The 17,899-nt window shown below is 37.0% G+C and overlaps 1 protein-coding gene across 4 annotated transcripts in view; it reads right to left on the reverse strand.

Annotated features, from left to right (window-relative positions):
• Positions 1-17,899, reverse strand: part of LOC128243357 (delphilin-like) — a 71,709-nt gene that overhangs the window by 12,808 nt on the left and 41,002 nt on the right. For all 4 annotated transcript variants that reach the window (XM_052961118.1, XM_052961101.1, XM_052961110.1 and 1 more), the window contains 4 exons: positions 15,723-15,791; positions 14,732-14,818; positions 9,378-9,507; positions 8,640-8,692 (listed from right to left, as the gene is read on the reverse strand). In XM_052961118.1, coding sequence (XP_052817078.1) covers positions 8,640-8,692; positions 9,378-9,507; positions 14,732-14,818; positions 15,723-15,791 — 339 coding nt within the window. The remainder of the gene's footprint in view (positions 1-8,639; positions 8,693-9,377; positions 9,508-14,731; positions 14,819-15,722; positions 15,792-17,899) is intronic.

The following is a 17,899-nucleotide window of genomic DNA, read 5'->3' on the forward strand; positions in this document are numbered from 1 at the left end:
AAGACTATGAGGTTAGAATAATGTGTCATGTTTGTTAGGGAACACCAGTTTGCCATGATACTGGAGTGGGACTTAAGAGACTTAGAGAACAAAAACTGTTTCACAGAACTGTGTCACATAATTATATACAGTAAAACTGCGATCGCTCGAGGACATGGGGGAACGAGCCAAAACCTCGAGGGAACCGATGTTTCAAGCGACCCGAGTTTCAATTTTCCAGTCTGTTATGAAAATGAAATATCAGTGTATTTAAAGTCTGAAGTCGTCAAACCGATTGTTTAATAAGACACCGAATATTCATTGTGGAAATTGCTCATATGTTCAAGGGCTGTTGTAAACTAAATGTATACTAAATGTAAATTGCAAAAGAAATAACAATAAATGAATAAATAAATAGAAACGTTTATTTTAACAAAAAGCACATTTCGTAACAAGCAACATTTAAATATGACAGTACATAGTATGGCAGTATAGTCAGATTTAAGTTTCGCAAAATCAAGGATTGTTGATTGGCGCATCTTGTCGATTTCGCGAAACTGGTCAATCAATATGGTAGTGTTTTATTTATATTTTCATCACTCATTAATATTTCTCACAATTGGCTTCTCATAATTATCATCTCAAATGCCATTATACACTACTATCGGTCATGCGTAAACAGTGATAAACGGGTTTTCACACCTTATCAAATTGCTTTTCAACTGTCATTGCAATTTTTACAATTTGCGAAAATTTTAACACCTAGCAATTATCTGTTTATTTTGGACCACGCGTTCGGGAAAAGTGTGAAACTATGACCTCGAGAGAGCCAAAAGGTTTTGTGCATGATTTGTGTACTTGGGATCGAATATATTGCTCGACTCCTCGACACACTTTGACTAGTTCACATCTTTTAAGCAGAATTCCTTAGTAAAATAAAGGGGCTATTATTTGCATTACATGCAATATAATTATCTGACTCGATAAGTTAAGTAAGTCAGATGATCTGGAGCCCTTGTATAAAGTTTCAATGCAATACACCAAGTAGTTGCGGAGATATTACTTTATGTGTGCTTACATGCACAACTTTTAAAGTTGAACTAGAAGCGCCGCAATGCGACGAAACCAGGTTTTTGTTATGGGCAATCAGAAATTATAGCCAATTTATTTGTTGTATGACTTTATCTTTACTTTTATCAAAAAGAGACGCCCCCCTCAAAAGCAATCCCAAGCTAGCTCTTTACATAAGCTACCCACACACCAAGTTTAATCAATATTTATCAATGATATCAAAAGTTATTTGGCAAAAAAACATTTTTCTATTTCAAGTAACAGTGACATTGACCGTAGCCCCTTCCCACTCAAAAGCAATCCCAAGCTAGCACTTCACATGCTACCTACACACCAAGTTTCATCAATATCTGTCAATGCTGACTTATGTTATTGGGCAGAAACCATTTTTTCTATTTTTAGTAACAGGTGACCTTGACCTTAGCCCCTCCCCCCTCAATAGCAATCCCAAGCTAGCTCTTCACATAAACTACCTACACACCAAGTTTCGTCAATATCTATCTCTCCTAACTAAAGTTATTGGGCAGAAACCATTTTTCTATTTTTAGTAACAGACGACCTTAACCTTAGCCCCACCCCCCCTCAAAAGCAATCCCAAGCTAGCTCTTCACATAAGCTACCTACACACCAATTTTCATCAATATCTGTCAATGCTAACTAAAGTTATTGGGCAGAAACCATTTTTCTATTTTAAGTAACAGTGACCTTGACCAATTTTCTATTTTAAGTAATAGTGACCTTGACCTTAGCCCCTCCCGACTTAAAAGCATTCCCAAGCTAGCTCTTCACATAAGCAACTTACACACCAAGTTTCGTCAATATCTATCGATGCTAACTAAAGTTATTGGGCAGAAACCATTTTTCTATTTTTAGTAACAGTGACCTTGATCTTAGCCCCACCCCCCTCAAAAGCAATCCCAAGCTAGCCCTTCCCATAAGCTACATACACACCAAGTTTCATCAATATCTATCAATGCCTACTAAAGTTATTGAACAGAAACCAATGTTTGACGCCCGCCGGCCCGTCCGCCCAAGGACAACCTCATTCTAATAACCCGGTTTTCGTTGAAAACCTGGTTAACAATAAAGGGCCATGATTTGCATTATATTCAAGATTATGTTACATGATTAATTACAGTAGGTTGGATGGCTGGAAACAATTGTTCCAATGCAATTTATGAAGTAGTTGCTGAGAGATTGATAAAAATGTGCTAACATGCAAAACCTTAACGCAGATGTGACCAGATGCCTTGCTCTTTTAAAATATGAGCTAATAAAACAAATACCAGTGCTGGCCATATAACTTTATGCTGATCAGACTGATCTGAAAACATTCAACAGATTAGAGGGGACACACTTTCAGACCTTGGAAGATGGAACAAGAGCTGTCACAGTATGTGATGAATGCCTCCAAATGTGACATTGACCTGACCAATGTCAGTACATGAAAAAGAGAAGCAATGAAATGTCCATTATGTTTAACCAATATAGCTGGTGCATTTGCACTAACACAGTCATGGCTTTATGTCTAACCAACATGGCTGGTACATTTGCAAGACCCCATTGCATTATGTCTTACCAACATGGCATTCAGATTTGCAAAACCATATGGCATTATGTCTAACCAACATGGCTGGTGCATTTGCAAGACTACATGGCATTATGTCTAACCAACATGGCTGGTGCATTTGTAGGACCAGTCATGGCATCATATCTAACCAACATGGCTGGTAAATTTGCTATACCAAATGGCATTATGTCTAACCAATATGGCTGGTTGTCTTGCAAGACCACATGACATTATGTCTAACCAATAGAGCTGGTGCATTTGCAAGACCCCATTGCATTATGTCTAACCAACATGGCTAGTGCATTTGCAAGACCACATGGCATTATGTCTGTGCAATAGGATTGAAACTCCTCTATGCTTGACAATTCAGCTGGGTCTTGCAAATGCAACATTGCCTTTAAGTGTCAAATACATATGGCAAGTTTTTTTAAATTTCCTCTGAACATTAAAAATACCACCCATATTTGACAACCTAAACTCTTATGTTCTTATATGTACTATCCATAGTTAACAAACACTTAGTGTGACGTTGATCATAGAGGTAGGGACACGGCTCTTGCATGCAACACGTCATCTTGATATGTCAAAAACAAATGGCAAGTTGTTTTAAAATATTTCCATACAAGAGAAAGTTAGTCAGGACACAACTATACTCTGTCCTTATATACAGCATTCCATAGTAAACAAACACTAAGAGTGACCTTGACCTTTTAGGTTGGGACATGGGTCTTACCCGCTACACATTGTCTAGGTATGTCAAATACAGGCAGCAATTTGTTTTGAAATCTGTCAATACTTAAGAAATTTACAGCCCAGACACAACCACCTATACTCCTTGTCCTTATATACAGCATTCAATTGTGAATAAACAGGATGTGTGACCTTTAGGTTGGGACATGGGTCTTGCATGTGACACGTCGTTTTGGTATGTGGAGCACATGTGTCATTTTAAAATATATACATACATGAAAAAGTTACAGCCCGGACATGACCATCTAATACTCTATGTATCATTTGAGCCGGACATATGGATGGACGGACGGATGGTTGGAATGACGGAAGGACCTTCGGGGGCATAAAAAAGGTATAATTTTCAAGATTGTGGTTTATTACACTTCACAAAGAATCACAAGTCATAGAATCAAGTGTGACAACTTTATTGCTAATAACAGGCTACTCCACCAAGAAATTAATTAACTATATACCAAGAACTATGAAACAACCATATATCTATTGAGATGACTATCATATTTTTTAACAGTCTAAATTAAATTGCTAACATTTAATGAGAATTCACCAGGTGAAGTGTTTGCACTTGAAAAATAAAGAGAGGTTTGCTATATACTTATAGCAAAAGTCAAACTCTATAGCTATGAGACAGAGTTTGACATACATGTTTTTGCAATGATTATCACCAAGGTGACATGATTTCCAGTACTTTAACATTGTTAAAGTTCTAAGCAGAAGAAAGAAATATACTGGAGTGCTGTCAGTTACAGGTCCACCATACTCCCATTACATTATAAGGCTGGGATTATTATAGGTGTACATGACCATAGGGCCTAAATTTTTTAGGCTAAAAAAAAATAATTCCCGACCCTACCTCCCGGAATAGGCGCCAACCCGTTTTTATAGTCAGTTTGAAAAAAAAAATGAAAAACTTAAAAAAAATAATCTTTTTTGTTTTTTGTTTTTTAAATATGGAGTTTAAAACCTTAAATGCTTATACAGGAGATAACTTTAACACCATTCTCCAATGATGAAAATGACATTCTTATATAAAGCCTAATAAAAAAATAAAATAAAAAAATAAAAAGCCTACCTACCCTACATATTTTTGAAAAGGATGTAACTCTAACCAAACATTTTTTTTTTAGGCCTAGGTATTTACTTGTTGATAATCTAAATCAAGCAACTTTGTTTTTCTTTAATTTCTTTGTTAATTCTAAAATGGTTTTCATGAAGAATTACCATAAACAATCTTTGTTACCTCCCTCATGTTTTAAAAAAAAGTTAAAAAAGCAAGAACTGTCACTCAGTTGACCCAGAAAGGCCTCGTTGGACAGGAATACATCACTATTTGACCTTTATGAAGGGACAGCCGTTAGTACATAACATATTTCCATGAGGACCTTCGTCACTGCAAGATGAGTGGATGTCAGCACGTGTCTTTTGTACTTTTAAATGCGATTGTTGGGCATTATTGAAACATTTATGTATGTGAACACTTCACATAATGTTAGAGATTTTTTTCCAAGGATTCAATTTTTTAATGAAAACATAAAATAGAAAAAAATGTATAAAAAATTCTTCTTTGTGTCATTGTGTCTGACGTGTTTGATATACAAACTTTAATGTTCAAGAGAATGCGGAACACAAGAGACTGTCCTTCAACAGCTCTTAGAAATGAATGCATTTGTGATAAAATATGTGTCTGTCAAAACATTTATCAGTGTGAGGTTTTATATCACCTGAATGAAGAGCATCAAGATATTTGTCAGACAGTATTGAATGTAAGTAAAGATCACAACTTGATGGCAAATTTTAAACAAACCTTTTAAGTCAATCTAGGGCCATAATTCATGTTTGCGATAATATGGAGTAATGTTACCTAATTCTGTGATGGCCATGAACGATGGTGTGAAATATGTAATCCATTGAATGAACAGTTTCGAAGATCTAAGTTAAAACTCCAAGTTGCCCTAAAATTTTAACCAAACCATCTAAGTCGATCAAGGGCCATCATTTTTTTGATTTCAATTTATTGAGATATAAGTCAAAATCACAACATGCCCTAACTCTTAAACGATTTGTTTTATAATATTTTTTGAACATGAAGTATGATAAGTGGCGCACTCAGTGGTCTGTCTCTCCAGTTTATGAAGCATGTCAATGTTGATATTCTTTAGAATAAGGGCACGACTAGGTCGCCTGGTAATTGGGTATTTGGGGATACGTGAATGACAAACACAGTGTGTATTAGAATTTCTATATTTTTTACTGACTTAACCATTTTGGACCAAATTGAAAAAAGAAGAAGTTTGTACCAATTATTCAGCCCTTTTCTGATACTGAAATTGGTACAGCAAGGTCAAAATCAGTCCAGACCAGAACTAGAAATGTGTCCATAGGACACGGATGCCCCCACTTCGATTTTTTGTCACAGAAAATAAGCCATAATGATTATTCAGGATAATCTGAGGGCCCTAACTCCTAAATGATTAAAGCGATTTCCATGGCTATCGAACTTGATCAAGATATTATGGTCACAAACATGTGTTAAAAGTTTGGTGAGGATTGGACAAACAGTTTTCAAGAATTAGATCGGAAACAATCTTCGGGGCGTATTTTTCAAGTCTTTTTTTGCAAATAAAGGGCCGTAACTCCTAAATGACAAAAGCGATTTCCATGGCTATCGAACTTGATCAAGATATTATGGTCACAATCATGTATGTAAAGTTTGGTGAGGATTGGACACATACTTTTCAAGAATTAGATTGGAAACATATATTTTTGAAGTATTTTTGGCAAAAAAGGGCCGTAACTCCTAAATGACTAAAGCTATTTCCATGACTATCGAACTTGATCAAGATATTATGGTCACAAACATGTGTTTAAAGTTTGGTGAGGATTGGACAAACGGTTTTCAAGAATTAGATCGGAAACAATCTTCGGGAATTTTTGGCAAAAAAGGGCCGTAACTCCTAAATGACTAAAGCGATTTCCATGACTATCGAACTTGATCAAGATATTATGGTCACAAACATGTGTTTAAAGTTTGGTGAGGATTGGACAAACGGTTTTCAAGAATTAGATCGGAAACAATCTTCGGGACGTACGTACGTACGTACGTACGTACGTACGTACGTACGTACGTACGTACGTTCGTACGTACGTACGTACGGACAAGGGCAACCCTATATGCCGCCACTTGTCAAATGTCAAATTTTACAAGCCCAGAGAATGATATGGAGCTATGTAACCTAATTGTGTTATAGTACTAAACAATTGAAAATATGAAGAGAATTGAATGAAGGGTATTGTAATTATAAGAGAAAATGCCAACTTGCCCCAAAACTATACCCATGTAGACACATTGTGCCCTAAAAATGTAACCATAATTTGTATTTAGGATGGTATGGAGTTATGTAACCTAATAGTGTAATGGTCTGGAACAAAATTGTGATATATGAAGTGAATAACAGAATTGAAAAAAAGGTGTTGGTGATAGGGGTGAATATGCCAACTTGCCCTAAAACTTGAACCAGAAACAGATACTAGGACAAGCAGTATAGCCCTTTTTGGCTTTATCATGTTTGAATTATTGAAATCCTGGTATCAATTGTGAATAGGGGTCATCCACTGGTAGTTTTCAAAATGCCTACCAAGAATGAGGTTCCTGGGCCCAAGTGACCATCAGTTATTTACCTTGACCTCTGTCCCTAAGTCCCTGGGCCCTAGCATTCCTCAGTTATTGAATGAAACAGATTTTCAGCTGAAGATCACCACGACCTTTCAGTGACTGACCTAAACATCAACAGGATTCATCTGCTGGTCATGACCAACATGCCCACCAATTTTGAGGTCCCTAGGACCCAGCACTCTTGAGTTAATGAATGGAAATAAATTTTTAATTCAATGTCACCACAACCTTGACCTTTGACCCATTGACCTAAATATCAATAGGGGTTCATCTGCTGCTCATGACCAACCTGTCTACCAAGTTTGAGGTCCCTTGGGCCCAGCTTCAGTTATTGATAGGAAATGGATATTCAGCCCAATGTCACCACAACCTTTTCTTTTGACACACTGACCTAAAAAACAATTGGATTCATCTGCTGGTTATGACAAATCTGTCTACCAAGTTTGAGATCATTGGGCCTAAGCCTTCACAAGTTTTTCATCAGAAACTGTTGGGACAGAATGACATTCTGATTACTATTAAAATATGATAATATATGAAATAAGTAGACAGGTAGACAGTTGACAATTACTTTTTTCTTTTCAGACTTTTTCAATACTTGAATATCAGCCACTTTGTTTTCTTTTTTCAGCATTGAATAGAAAATAAATATAAAATGCTACCCAAACATAAAAGACAGAATTGAACCTAATACAAATATGTTGATTTATCATGCTGCTTGCCCAAAGTAGCGCATGCACTTGGCGCTGTGATTTCCCTTGTGACATTTAATTATAGCTTTGACAACATATTAACAAAGTGTTATTTATGTTCTGATAGTATGTTTAAGTATGTTTTACTCTTTTTTTATAGTATCGATCAAATAATGATCTTAGCCCACAGAAGCACTCTTGAAAGGCTGGCCATGTTAAGGTACCTGACTAGTATGGAGAAAGCTGCTTACCTATATCATATCAGTATTATGAAAACTGTGCTCACCTTTACCTGACCAGTATTCAGAAAATTGTGCTCACCTGTACCTGACCAGTTTGGAGAAAACTACATGCTAACTTGTACCTGACTTGTATGGAGAAAACTGCTTACCTGTACCTGACCAGTGTGGAGAAAAGTGTGCTTACCTGTACCTGACTGGTATGAAGAAAACTTCTTACCTGTACCAGACCAGTTTGGAGAAAACTGTGCTTACCTGTACCTGACCAGTATTTAGAAAACTGTGCTCACCTGTACCTGACGAGTTTGGAGAAAACTGTACTTACCTGTACTTGACTCGTATGGAGAAATCTGCTTACCTGTACCTGACCAGTGTGGAGAAAACTGTGCTTACCTGTACATAAACATAATGGAGAAAACTGCTTACCTGTACCTGATCTGTGTGAAGAAAACTGTGCTCACCTGTACCTGACTCATACGGAGAAAACTCCTTAGCTGTATCTGACCAGTGTGGAGAAAACTGTGCTTACCTGTACCTTAACAGAATGGAGAAAACTGCTTACCTGTACCGGACCAGTGTGGAGAAAACTGTTCTAACCTGTACCTTAACAGAATGGAGAAAGCTGCTTACCTGTACCTGACCAGTATGGAGAAAATTGTGCTAACCTGTAAAACCTTTCGGAGGTCCTGAAGCTCTTGGTTCAACAACACATTGGAGTCTGCAACAAAAATATTTTATAAACTATAACAGATTGCATGTTACAACCAGATCACCCTCGGCTAATTTTTAATAGGATATAACCACTGTGAAACTTCCAGAAATATGACCTGTATGAGATATTGACACACCTTGAGACACAATACAAATCTCCTGGTCTAATGTCAAAATACCCTAGATTTTTCTGAACCACAAATATTTCTCCAGAAAGTTGGCATATACTGGTTAGAGAAGTGTTCTGCAGTTTTGACAGGGTTTTGAAACTTTTCACATAAGAGCAGGAATTAACCTGATAATATTTACTCTTGAACCTATAGGTAAAGCTTGTTCAACTTTGTATTATTAAGATTTATGACATTATGAAACTCGCCCCATATTAGGGCGCCACAGTGGATTATCAAAAAGCCCAAATTTACTGTGTGTGAGTTGCAGGACCCGGCATTTCTTATGTAACATCAAATAAATGATGGATTTACTGCTTAAAATGAATTTCTTAAGCACAAATACACTCATTCATAGTCAAACTGAGATTATTTTACACCTTTTTTCTTAAACAACTTATGTAATGAAATACAGTTCCTGGAATTTGTAACTCAAAAATTATTTGTTTCCTGGGAAAAAAAAAATGCTATAAATAGATATGTGACTTTGCTTAGACCAAATAACATTGTTTTCAGGTAACCTACACTTGGCTGCAGTTGGCACTGTTGTAAGTTCTTCCCCGACTGCAACCAGCTCAGGAAACTTGGAGAAAACAGCCTCCGCCAACACGTGCAGGAATGTGAGTTTGTTGTCTGCCGTCTTTGTGATCTCCAACTGTGTATAGAAGTCATATCAATATGCAGGTTAGATGATAGACTAATGTTGTTTTTATTCATCAATCGAAAGGATACCATACTCGCAATTCAAATGCAATAAAGTGTTGCAGTTTTTAATGTGGTGTCAACCACATAATACCAAAAACTGTCACAATGCCCTAGCTATTACCTTTGAAATGCAACAGTCTTGATTTGCTTGATAAGACATAACAAAAGGTCATTGAAAAATTTAATTAGAAGAATCATGCCCCAAACATTTTTCAATTATAAATTTCTTTTAAAACTAAAGAAAAAATCTTGGAGCAAGGTAGTATAGTCAATAATGTTGGTGCTAAAAGGTGCAGTCAATGTGTTGGAGCTAGGCAGTGCAGTCAATATGTCAGAGCTAAGCAATGTCGTCAATAATGTTAGAGCTAGGCAATGTAGTCAATAATGTTGGAGCTAGGCAGTGTAGTCAATAATGCTGGAGCTAGGCAATGTAGTCAATAATGTTAGAGCTAGGCAATGTAGTCAATAATGTTGGAGCTAGGCAATGCAGTCAATAATTTGGAGCTTGGCAGTGTAGTCAATAATGTTGGAGTTAGGCAGTGTTGTCAATAATGGTGGAGATAGGCAGTGTAGTCAATAATGTTGGAGCTAGGCAATGTAGTCAATAATGTTGGAGCTAGGCAGTGTAGTCAATAATGTTAGAGCTAGGCAGTGCAGTCAATAATGTTGGAGCTAGGCAGTGTAGTCAATAATGGTGGAGCTAGGCAGTGTAGTCTATAATGGTGGAGATAGGTAGTGTTGTCAATAATGTTGGAGCTAGGCAGTGTTGTCAATAATGTTGGAGCTAGGCAGTGTAGTCAATAATGGTGGAGCTAGGCAGTGTAGTCAATAATGGTGGAGTTAGGTAGTGTAGTCAATAATGGTGGAGATAGGTAGTGTTGTCAATTATGGTGGAGATAGGCAGTGTAGTCAATAATGGCGGAGATAGGCAGTGTAGTCAATAATGGTGGAGATAGGTAGTGTAGTCAATAATGTTGGAGCTAGGCAATGTAGTCAATAATGGTGGAGCTAGGCAATGTAGTCAATAATGTTGGAGCTAGGCAATGTAGTCAATAATGTTGGAGCTAGGCAGTGTAGTCAATAATGTTGGAGCTAGGCAGTGTAGTCAATAATGTTGGAGCTAGGCAATGTAGTCAATAATGGTGGAGCTAGGCAATGTAGTCAATAATGTTGGAGCTAGGCAATGTAGTCAATAATGGTGGAGCTAGGTAGTGTAGTCAATTATGGTGGAGATAGGTAGTGTTGTCAATAATGTTGGAGCTAGGCAGTGTAGTCAATAATGGTGGAGATAGGCAATGTAGTCAATAATGGCGGAGCTAGGCAGTGAAGTCAATAATGGTGGAGCTAGGCAGTGTAGTCAATAATGGCGGAGATAGGCAGTGTAGTCAATAATGGCGGAGATAGGCAGTGTAGTCAATAATGTTGGAGCTAGGCAATGTAGTCAATAATGGTGGAGCTAGGCAATGTAGTCAATAATGGTGGAGCTAGGCAATGTAGTCAATAATGTTGGAGCTAGGCAATGTAGTCAATAATGGTGGAGCTAGGCAATGTAGTCAATAATGTTGGAGCTAGGCAATGTAGTCAATAATGGTGGAGATAGGCAGTGTAGTCAATAATGGCGGAGCTAGGCAGTGCAGTCAATAATGGTGGAGCTAGGCAATGTAGTCAATAATGGTGGAGCTAGGCAATGTAGTCAATAATGGTGGAGCTAGGCAATGCAGTCAATAATGGTGGAGCTAGGCAGTGCAGTCAATAATGGTGGAGTTAGGCAGTGTAGTCAATAATGGTGGAGCTAGGCAATGTAGTAAATAATGGTGGAGCTAGGCAGTGCAGTCAATAATGGTGGAGCTAGGCAATGTAGTCAATAATGGTGGAGCTAGGCAGTGCAGTCAATAATGGTGGAGTTAGGCAGTGCAGTCAATAATGGTGGAGATTGGTAGTGTAGTCTATAATGGTGGAGATTGGCAATGTAGTCAATAATGGCGGAGCTAGGCAGTGTAGTCAATAATGGTGGAGATTGGCAATGTAGTCTATAATGGTGGAGCTAGGCAGTGCAGTCAATAATGGTGGAGATTGGTAGTGTAGTCTATAATGGTGGAGCTAGGCAATGTAGTCAATAATGTTGGAGCTAGGCAGTGTAGTCAATAATGGTGGAGATAGGCAGTGTAGTCAATAATGTTGGAGCTAGGCAGTGTAGTCAATAATGTTGGAGCTAGGCAGTGTAGTCAATAATGGTGGAGATAGGCAGTGTAGTCTATAATGGTGGAGCTAGGCAGTGCAGTCAATAATGGTGGAGATTGGCAATGTAGTCAATAATGGTGGAGCTAGGCAATGTAGTCAATAATGTTGGAGCTAGGCAGTGTAGTCAATAATGGTGGAGCTAGGCAATGTAGTCAATAATGGTGGAGCTAGGCAGTGTAGTCAATAATGTTGGAGCTAGGCAGTGTAGTCTATAATGTGAAGATTGGTAGTGAAGTCAATAATGGTGGAGACTGGCAGTGTAGTCAATAATGTTAGAGCTAGACAGTGTAGTCAATATGGGTGGAGATTGGTAATGTAGTCAATGATGGTGGAGCTAGGCAGTGTAGTTAATAATGTTAGAGCTAGGCAGTGAAGTCAATATGGGTGGAGATTGGTAGTGTAGTCAATAATGGTGGAGCTAGGCAGTGAAGTCAATAATGGTGGAGATTGGTAGTAAAGTCAATTATGGTGGAGCTAGGCAGTGTAGTCAATAATGTTAGAGCTAGGCAATGTAGTCAATAATGGTGGAGCTAGGTAGTGTTGTCAATAATGGTGGAGCTAGGTAGTGTTGTCAATAATGGTGGAGATTGGTAGTGTAGTCAAACATGTTAGAGCTAGGCAGTGTAGTCAATAATGGTGGAGCTAGGCAGTGAAGTCAATAATGGTGGAGATAGGTAGTGTTGTCAACAATGGTGGAAATTGGTAGTATAGTCAATAATGTTAGAGCTCGTCAGTGTAGTCAATAATGGTGGACCTAAGCAGTGTAGTCAATAATAGTGGAGATAGGTAGTGTAGTCAATTATGGTGGAGATAGGTAGTGTTGTCAATAATGTTGGAGCTAGGCAGTGTTGTCAATAATGGTGGAGATAGGTAGTGTTGTCAATAATGGTGGAGATTGGTAGTGTAGTCAATAATGTTAGAGCTAGGCAGTGTAGTCAATAATGGTGGAGCTAGGCAGTGTTGTCAATAATGGTGGAGATTGGTAGTGCATTCAATAATGTTAGAGCTCGGCAGTGTAGTCACTAATGGTGGAGCTAAGCAGTGTAGTCAATAATGGTGGAGATAGGTAGTGTAGTCAATTATGGTGGAGATAGGTAGTGTTGTCAATAATGTTGGAGCTAGGCAGTGTAGTCAATAATGGTGGAGCTAGGCAGTGTTGTCAATAATGGTGGAGATTGGTAGTGCATTCAATAATGTTAGAGCTCGGCAGTGTAGTCAATAATGGTGGAGCTAAGCAGTGTAGTCAATAATGGTGGAGATAGGTAGTGTAGTCAATTATGGTGGAGATAGGTAGTGTTGTCAATAATGTTGGAGCTAGGCAGTGTTGTCAATTATGGTGGAGCTAGGCAGTGTGGTCAATAAAAGTGGAGCTAGGCAGTGTAGTCAATAATGGTGGAGCTAGGCAGTGTTGTCTATAATGGTGGAGCTAGGCAGTGTAGTCAATTATGGTGGAGCTAGGCAGTGTAGTAAATAATGGTGGAGATAGATAGTGTTGTCAATAATGTTGGAGCTAGGTAGTGTAGTCAATTATGGTGGAGTTAGGTAGTGTTGTCAATAATAGTGGAGATAGGTAGTGTTGTCAATAATGTTGGAGCTAGGCAGAGTAGTCAATTATGGTGGAGCTAGGCAGTGTAGTCAATAATGGTGGAGATAGGTAGTGTTGTCAATAATGGTGGAGATTGGCAGTATAGTCAATAATGGTGGAGATAGGTAGTGTAGTCAATAATGGTGGAGATAGGTAGTGTATTCAATAATGGTGGAGCTAGGCGGTGTAGTCAATAATGGTGGAGATAGGTAGTGTATTCAATAATGGTGGAGACTGGCAGTGTAGTCAATAATGGTGGAGATAGGCAGTGTTATTAATTGAAGCTTAAGGTGTATATACAGCTACAACTATAGTTCATTATTCCAGGGCTAAAAAAGTTTGAGCCACCTTTTAAATACAACATAATGTGACCCAGTTAATTTTATCACAGTTATAAGTACAAGGTGACCCTAACTAGATGGTACACTGAGGAAAACAGGCGATCTTCCAGTAAGAGGAAATATTTTTCTTTTTATTGGCAGCGACCACAGATGTTTACTAGAAATTATAATATTTCTTGATTCAAGTTGCATCAATATCATTTCAATACCAACATCTAGAAGACACTGCAAATACCTTAGAAGCAGAATTGTGCTTGTAGGAAGAATATTTACACCTGATCCAGAAATTATTTCAAATATCCGATTTCAGTGCTTAGTTTTTAACAAAAAAAAATGTTACGTTATGTTTTTTAACTGTGTAAATATTAAGTGGGGTAAACTGGTGCTATCTCAGAAGTAATTACTGCACTCTGCTTTAGTCTATATTGTTTTATACTTGTTCATGAAGTAGGACCTTTCCCGGTCAAATCACCCCGACCCTAGAGTTTTTTTATTTATTTTTTATTTTAGTTATTGATGACCTTGTAGCCAAAATTGGCAGCATTTTATTGCCAAGGAAGATGCTTAATCTGTTTCAGGATGATGTTGTGTAAGAGTGTATATAGTTTGGCATGGCAGCAGTAAGGGCCTTAATATGTCTGCTCTATAAATGGAGTATGAAAGTTTGAGAAATTCGATTTTCAAATGTCCTTAAGCAAGATAGAGTCTTCACTCAGGTGCCACAACGATGGGATCATAAAAGTTTTAATTGTATTACTCAGGGCAGCTGTTCATATTTTAGTCAGAACGGTGCCCACCTTACAGGCCAAATTATAAAACGGTGAAAGAATGATATTTGATTGTACAAAGAACATAGATTTATACTACAGAACTTCTACACAGGCATCTGTTATTGAAAGTGTGTTGATTTCAATTAAAAAAAATGAAAGAAATAAAAGTAATTAAGATTGAATTTACAACATACCCAAATGTCATCGTTAGCTACTACTTGTTGCCATGTGACCCACCTGTGATAGGAAGCTTATCTTGAAGCCAGCTGCCTGCCCCACCCTGTGGTTTCCCTGGTTCATGTAGTTGCCCATGGCCAGGATCAGCTATGAGACGAGAAACCATATATTTCATTAACAAGGTAAGAGAGTAACCTTTTGCAAAAAGATCTATAGTATTTTACATACCAGTAAATAATAATGTATGCTTTAAGCTTAAGGGTAACATAAGTTAATAATACTAGTATTAACAATAATAAAAAAGTACTGATAAACAACCCGTTTCTTTACAAGAATTTCAAGGAATTAAACAAATAACAAATGCTGCTTCCTGGAATAACTAAACTCTGAAAAATATCTTGCACATTTTTGCCATCCTTCTCATAGTTGGAGTGATAAAAAGTTGTTCCCAAACCTACCAATACAAATTTACTTTGACCTTAAGCCAATATAACATCACATGTACTTAGCAGTCAAGTTGTACACTTTCCCCCAATGGCAAGGACATTTTGTTTCATTATTAAATCTTTTTAGCAATTAAGGAAACACTTCTGTCATATAAATTGCAACTGAATATGTGACTTTAACCTTGCATAGATGCAACTTAGCTATGCAAGTTCTCTATAGGTGGAGACTATTTGCAACAAACCATAAGAAGTCAGGCATTGGACAGTGCAAGACATTGGAGGCAAGACAGCAGGATGAACTTCTCATCCATCCATACCTTGCCCTGTTATACACTAGAATAGCAATTCACCCTGATTATTATTTTGATCTTCACAATACATCCAGGTCAGGAATTTTTTTGAATATTGGAAGTTGATGCTTGAAGACAGTTGATAATTGATGTACGAAACTCAAGGTACTTTTGTGGTACATCACAGTTTTCTTCCTCTAATTTTTCATACAAAAATGTAGACTTTGACTAAATGATATACTGTTGCAATTACTTCCTATGACTTTCTTTTCACAGACCAATTTCTAACCATGACAGAAATGCACCAATACAGACCTCGAGTATCTTAGAGAGCCGTTTGCTGTGTCTCAATTCCAAGGAAGCCTTCCGTATACACTGGAGATGCTGGAAGAAATTGTGAAAACTGTAACATAATACAGATTAATTGTTGTGTCAGTGGCATTTCAAACTTCAAATTAATTTCAAATAAATTTAAACCTTTACTTACAGACTTATTTTATTAACATTGAGGATTTTATAAAAAAAAAAATATACCGAGATGAAAACAATTATCTGTAAAAAATGAATTACTATTAATCTAGTTTGATGAAGAATTGTTCATTGTCTTTAAACAGTTCAAGTACCCTTAATCACTGTCTATAGGATGCACTTTTCTCCCCAAAAATATCCATAGATAAAATGCCTGTGTCTTATCAATAGTTTTAGGCTTTTGACATTTTTTCCAATGTCAATTTCAGGCCAAAATTGCTAAGATAGAGAGATAAATGAAAGAAAGGGTGTTTGTTTACATTTCACTTCAAAGAGACGTTACACACATCGATTGATGAATTTAGTTATATCAGCAGTCGAAAATTGGGTATGGTCTCAACATCAGCATACTACAACAAATAGAGTAAAACTGCGATGGCTCGAGGGCGCCGGGGTCCGAGCTGAAATCTCAAGGGAACCGATGTTTCAAACGACTCGAGGTTTAATTTTCCAGTCTGTTATCAAATATCTTTCGGTGTATTTTAAGTTTGAAGTCGTCACTTAGCAATTCTTTGTTTATTTTGGAACATGCTTTGGGGAAAAAGTGTGAAATTATGACCTCGAGGGAGACATAAGGTTTTGTGCATGATTTGTGTATTTGGGACCGGCTCTTGTGCTTCACTCCTCGACTTATTTCGGTTTTGATGTGGCATCAGTATTTTTTATATGAAAATAGGAGGGAAAATGTTCGGGAAGAAGTGCTTTATACCACTTGTACCATTGTTATTTCAATATATTTTATCATTTATGTACATGTGCTGTACTATTGAATAACCTTTGCCATTTTCAAGATTCAATAAAATTTATCAAAACAAATATGGCGACTGCTAATTTTGACCTTTTTTTACGGCGTTTTATCTATGCTTTAAGTGGGAGTAAGTTTTTCCTGATTTTTCTCGTACTTTTTTTACCTACATCCTATCTATGATAGTGTGATTTATGTCAAATTGCAGAGTTTTCTATAAAAGGCAACATCAAGTATTTGGTACCACAGCTGTTCTAATTAAAGTTTAATTTCAAATAAGAATGGAAACTTGTGCCATTTTACACCCAAGACATCTTCCTTAAATGATTTTATGCCAATCCTATTTTGCCATTTGCATGCCTAAGGCCCATAAAAAAATGAACAATGTAAAATACAACAACCAAGAAATCAAACCCCAAAAATTGGAATTATTAGAGTAAAAAAGAGATGGTTCAAAGAAGGTACTTTCAAACTTTCAAATAATTATCGTTTGTTGCTTTATGATGTCTATATGACCATACTGTAAAACATTTCACTTTCTCATTAATATAAAAGAACACAATTTCCACCAGAACAGACAGGAATATTTAAAGTTTTCTCAAATTAAACCTCATGAGATTCAAAAAATTCTAGTGATGGCAACGACTAGTAAAATCAGTACTCGAGTACTCAGATATTCTTCCGATCAAGTGCTTGCTACTTGGAAAAACTTGAATTTATGGAAGTGACATATTTATATACCGTGTACTTTGGTCATCGGAATATTGGCCATTTCATTGATGTTTTTCATCTATCAATAAGTGTTGACTAATGTTCTAAATCAGAAATATCAATAAAAAGAAAAAACAAATGTTCTTTCATTCATTTATTTTTTTGTTTGCCCTTTTTATTTTATTTTATATGAACTTATCACGCTACAAATATAGCGCATGCGAAATAATGCATGTCAAAATATTGTCACGTCATGAAATCAGCATACATGCATCACTCACTGATTTAATAAAATGAGCAAAAATCATGCTTGTCGGAAGCTTCCATCTTAAAAAAAAGGTCATCTTTTTCTCTGGCTGCTTTGTTGAAGTTGTTTCAGATTCATGTTTCAACCACAGGTGATTGAGTATGCTTGTAGTTCCATCATTGTAGTTTAATTCTACACCACACAGCGTACATTTACACGTCTTGCTGTTGACTGCCCATTTGAAGAAAAATATTGACATGA

The sequence above is a fragment of the Mya arenaria genome, chromosome 2, assembly GCF_026914265.1.
Source record: "Mya arenaria isolate MELC-2E11 chromosome 2, ASM2691426v1".
Lineage (NCBI taxonomy): Eukaryota > Metazoa > Mollusca > Bivalvia > Myida > Myidae > Mya > Mya arenaria.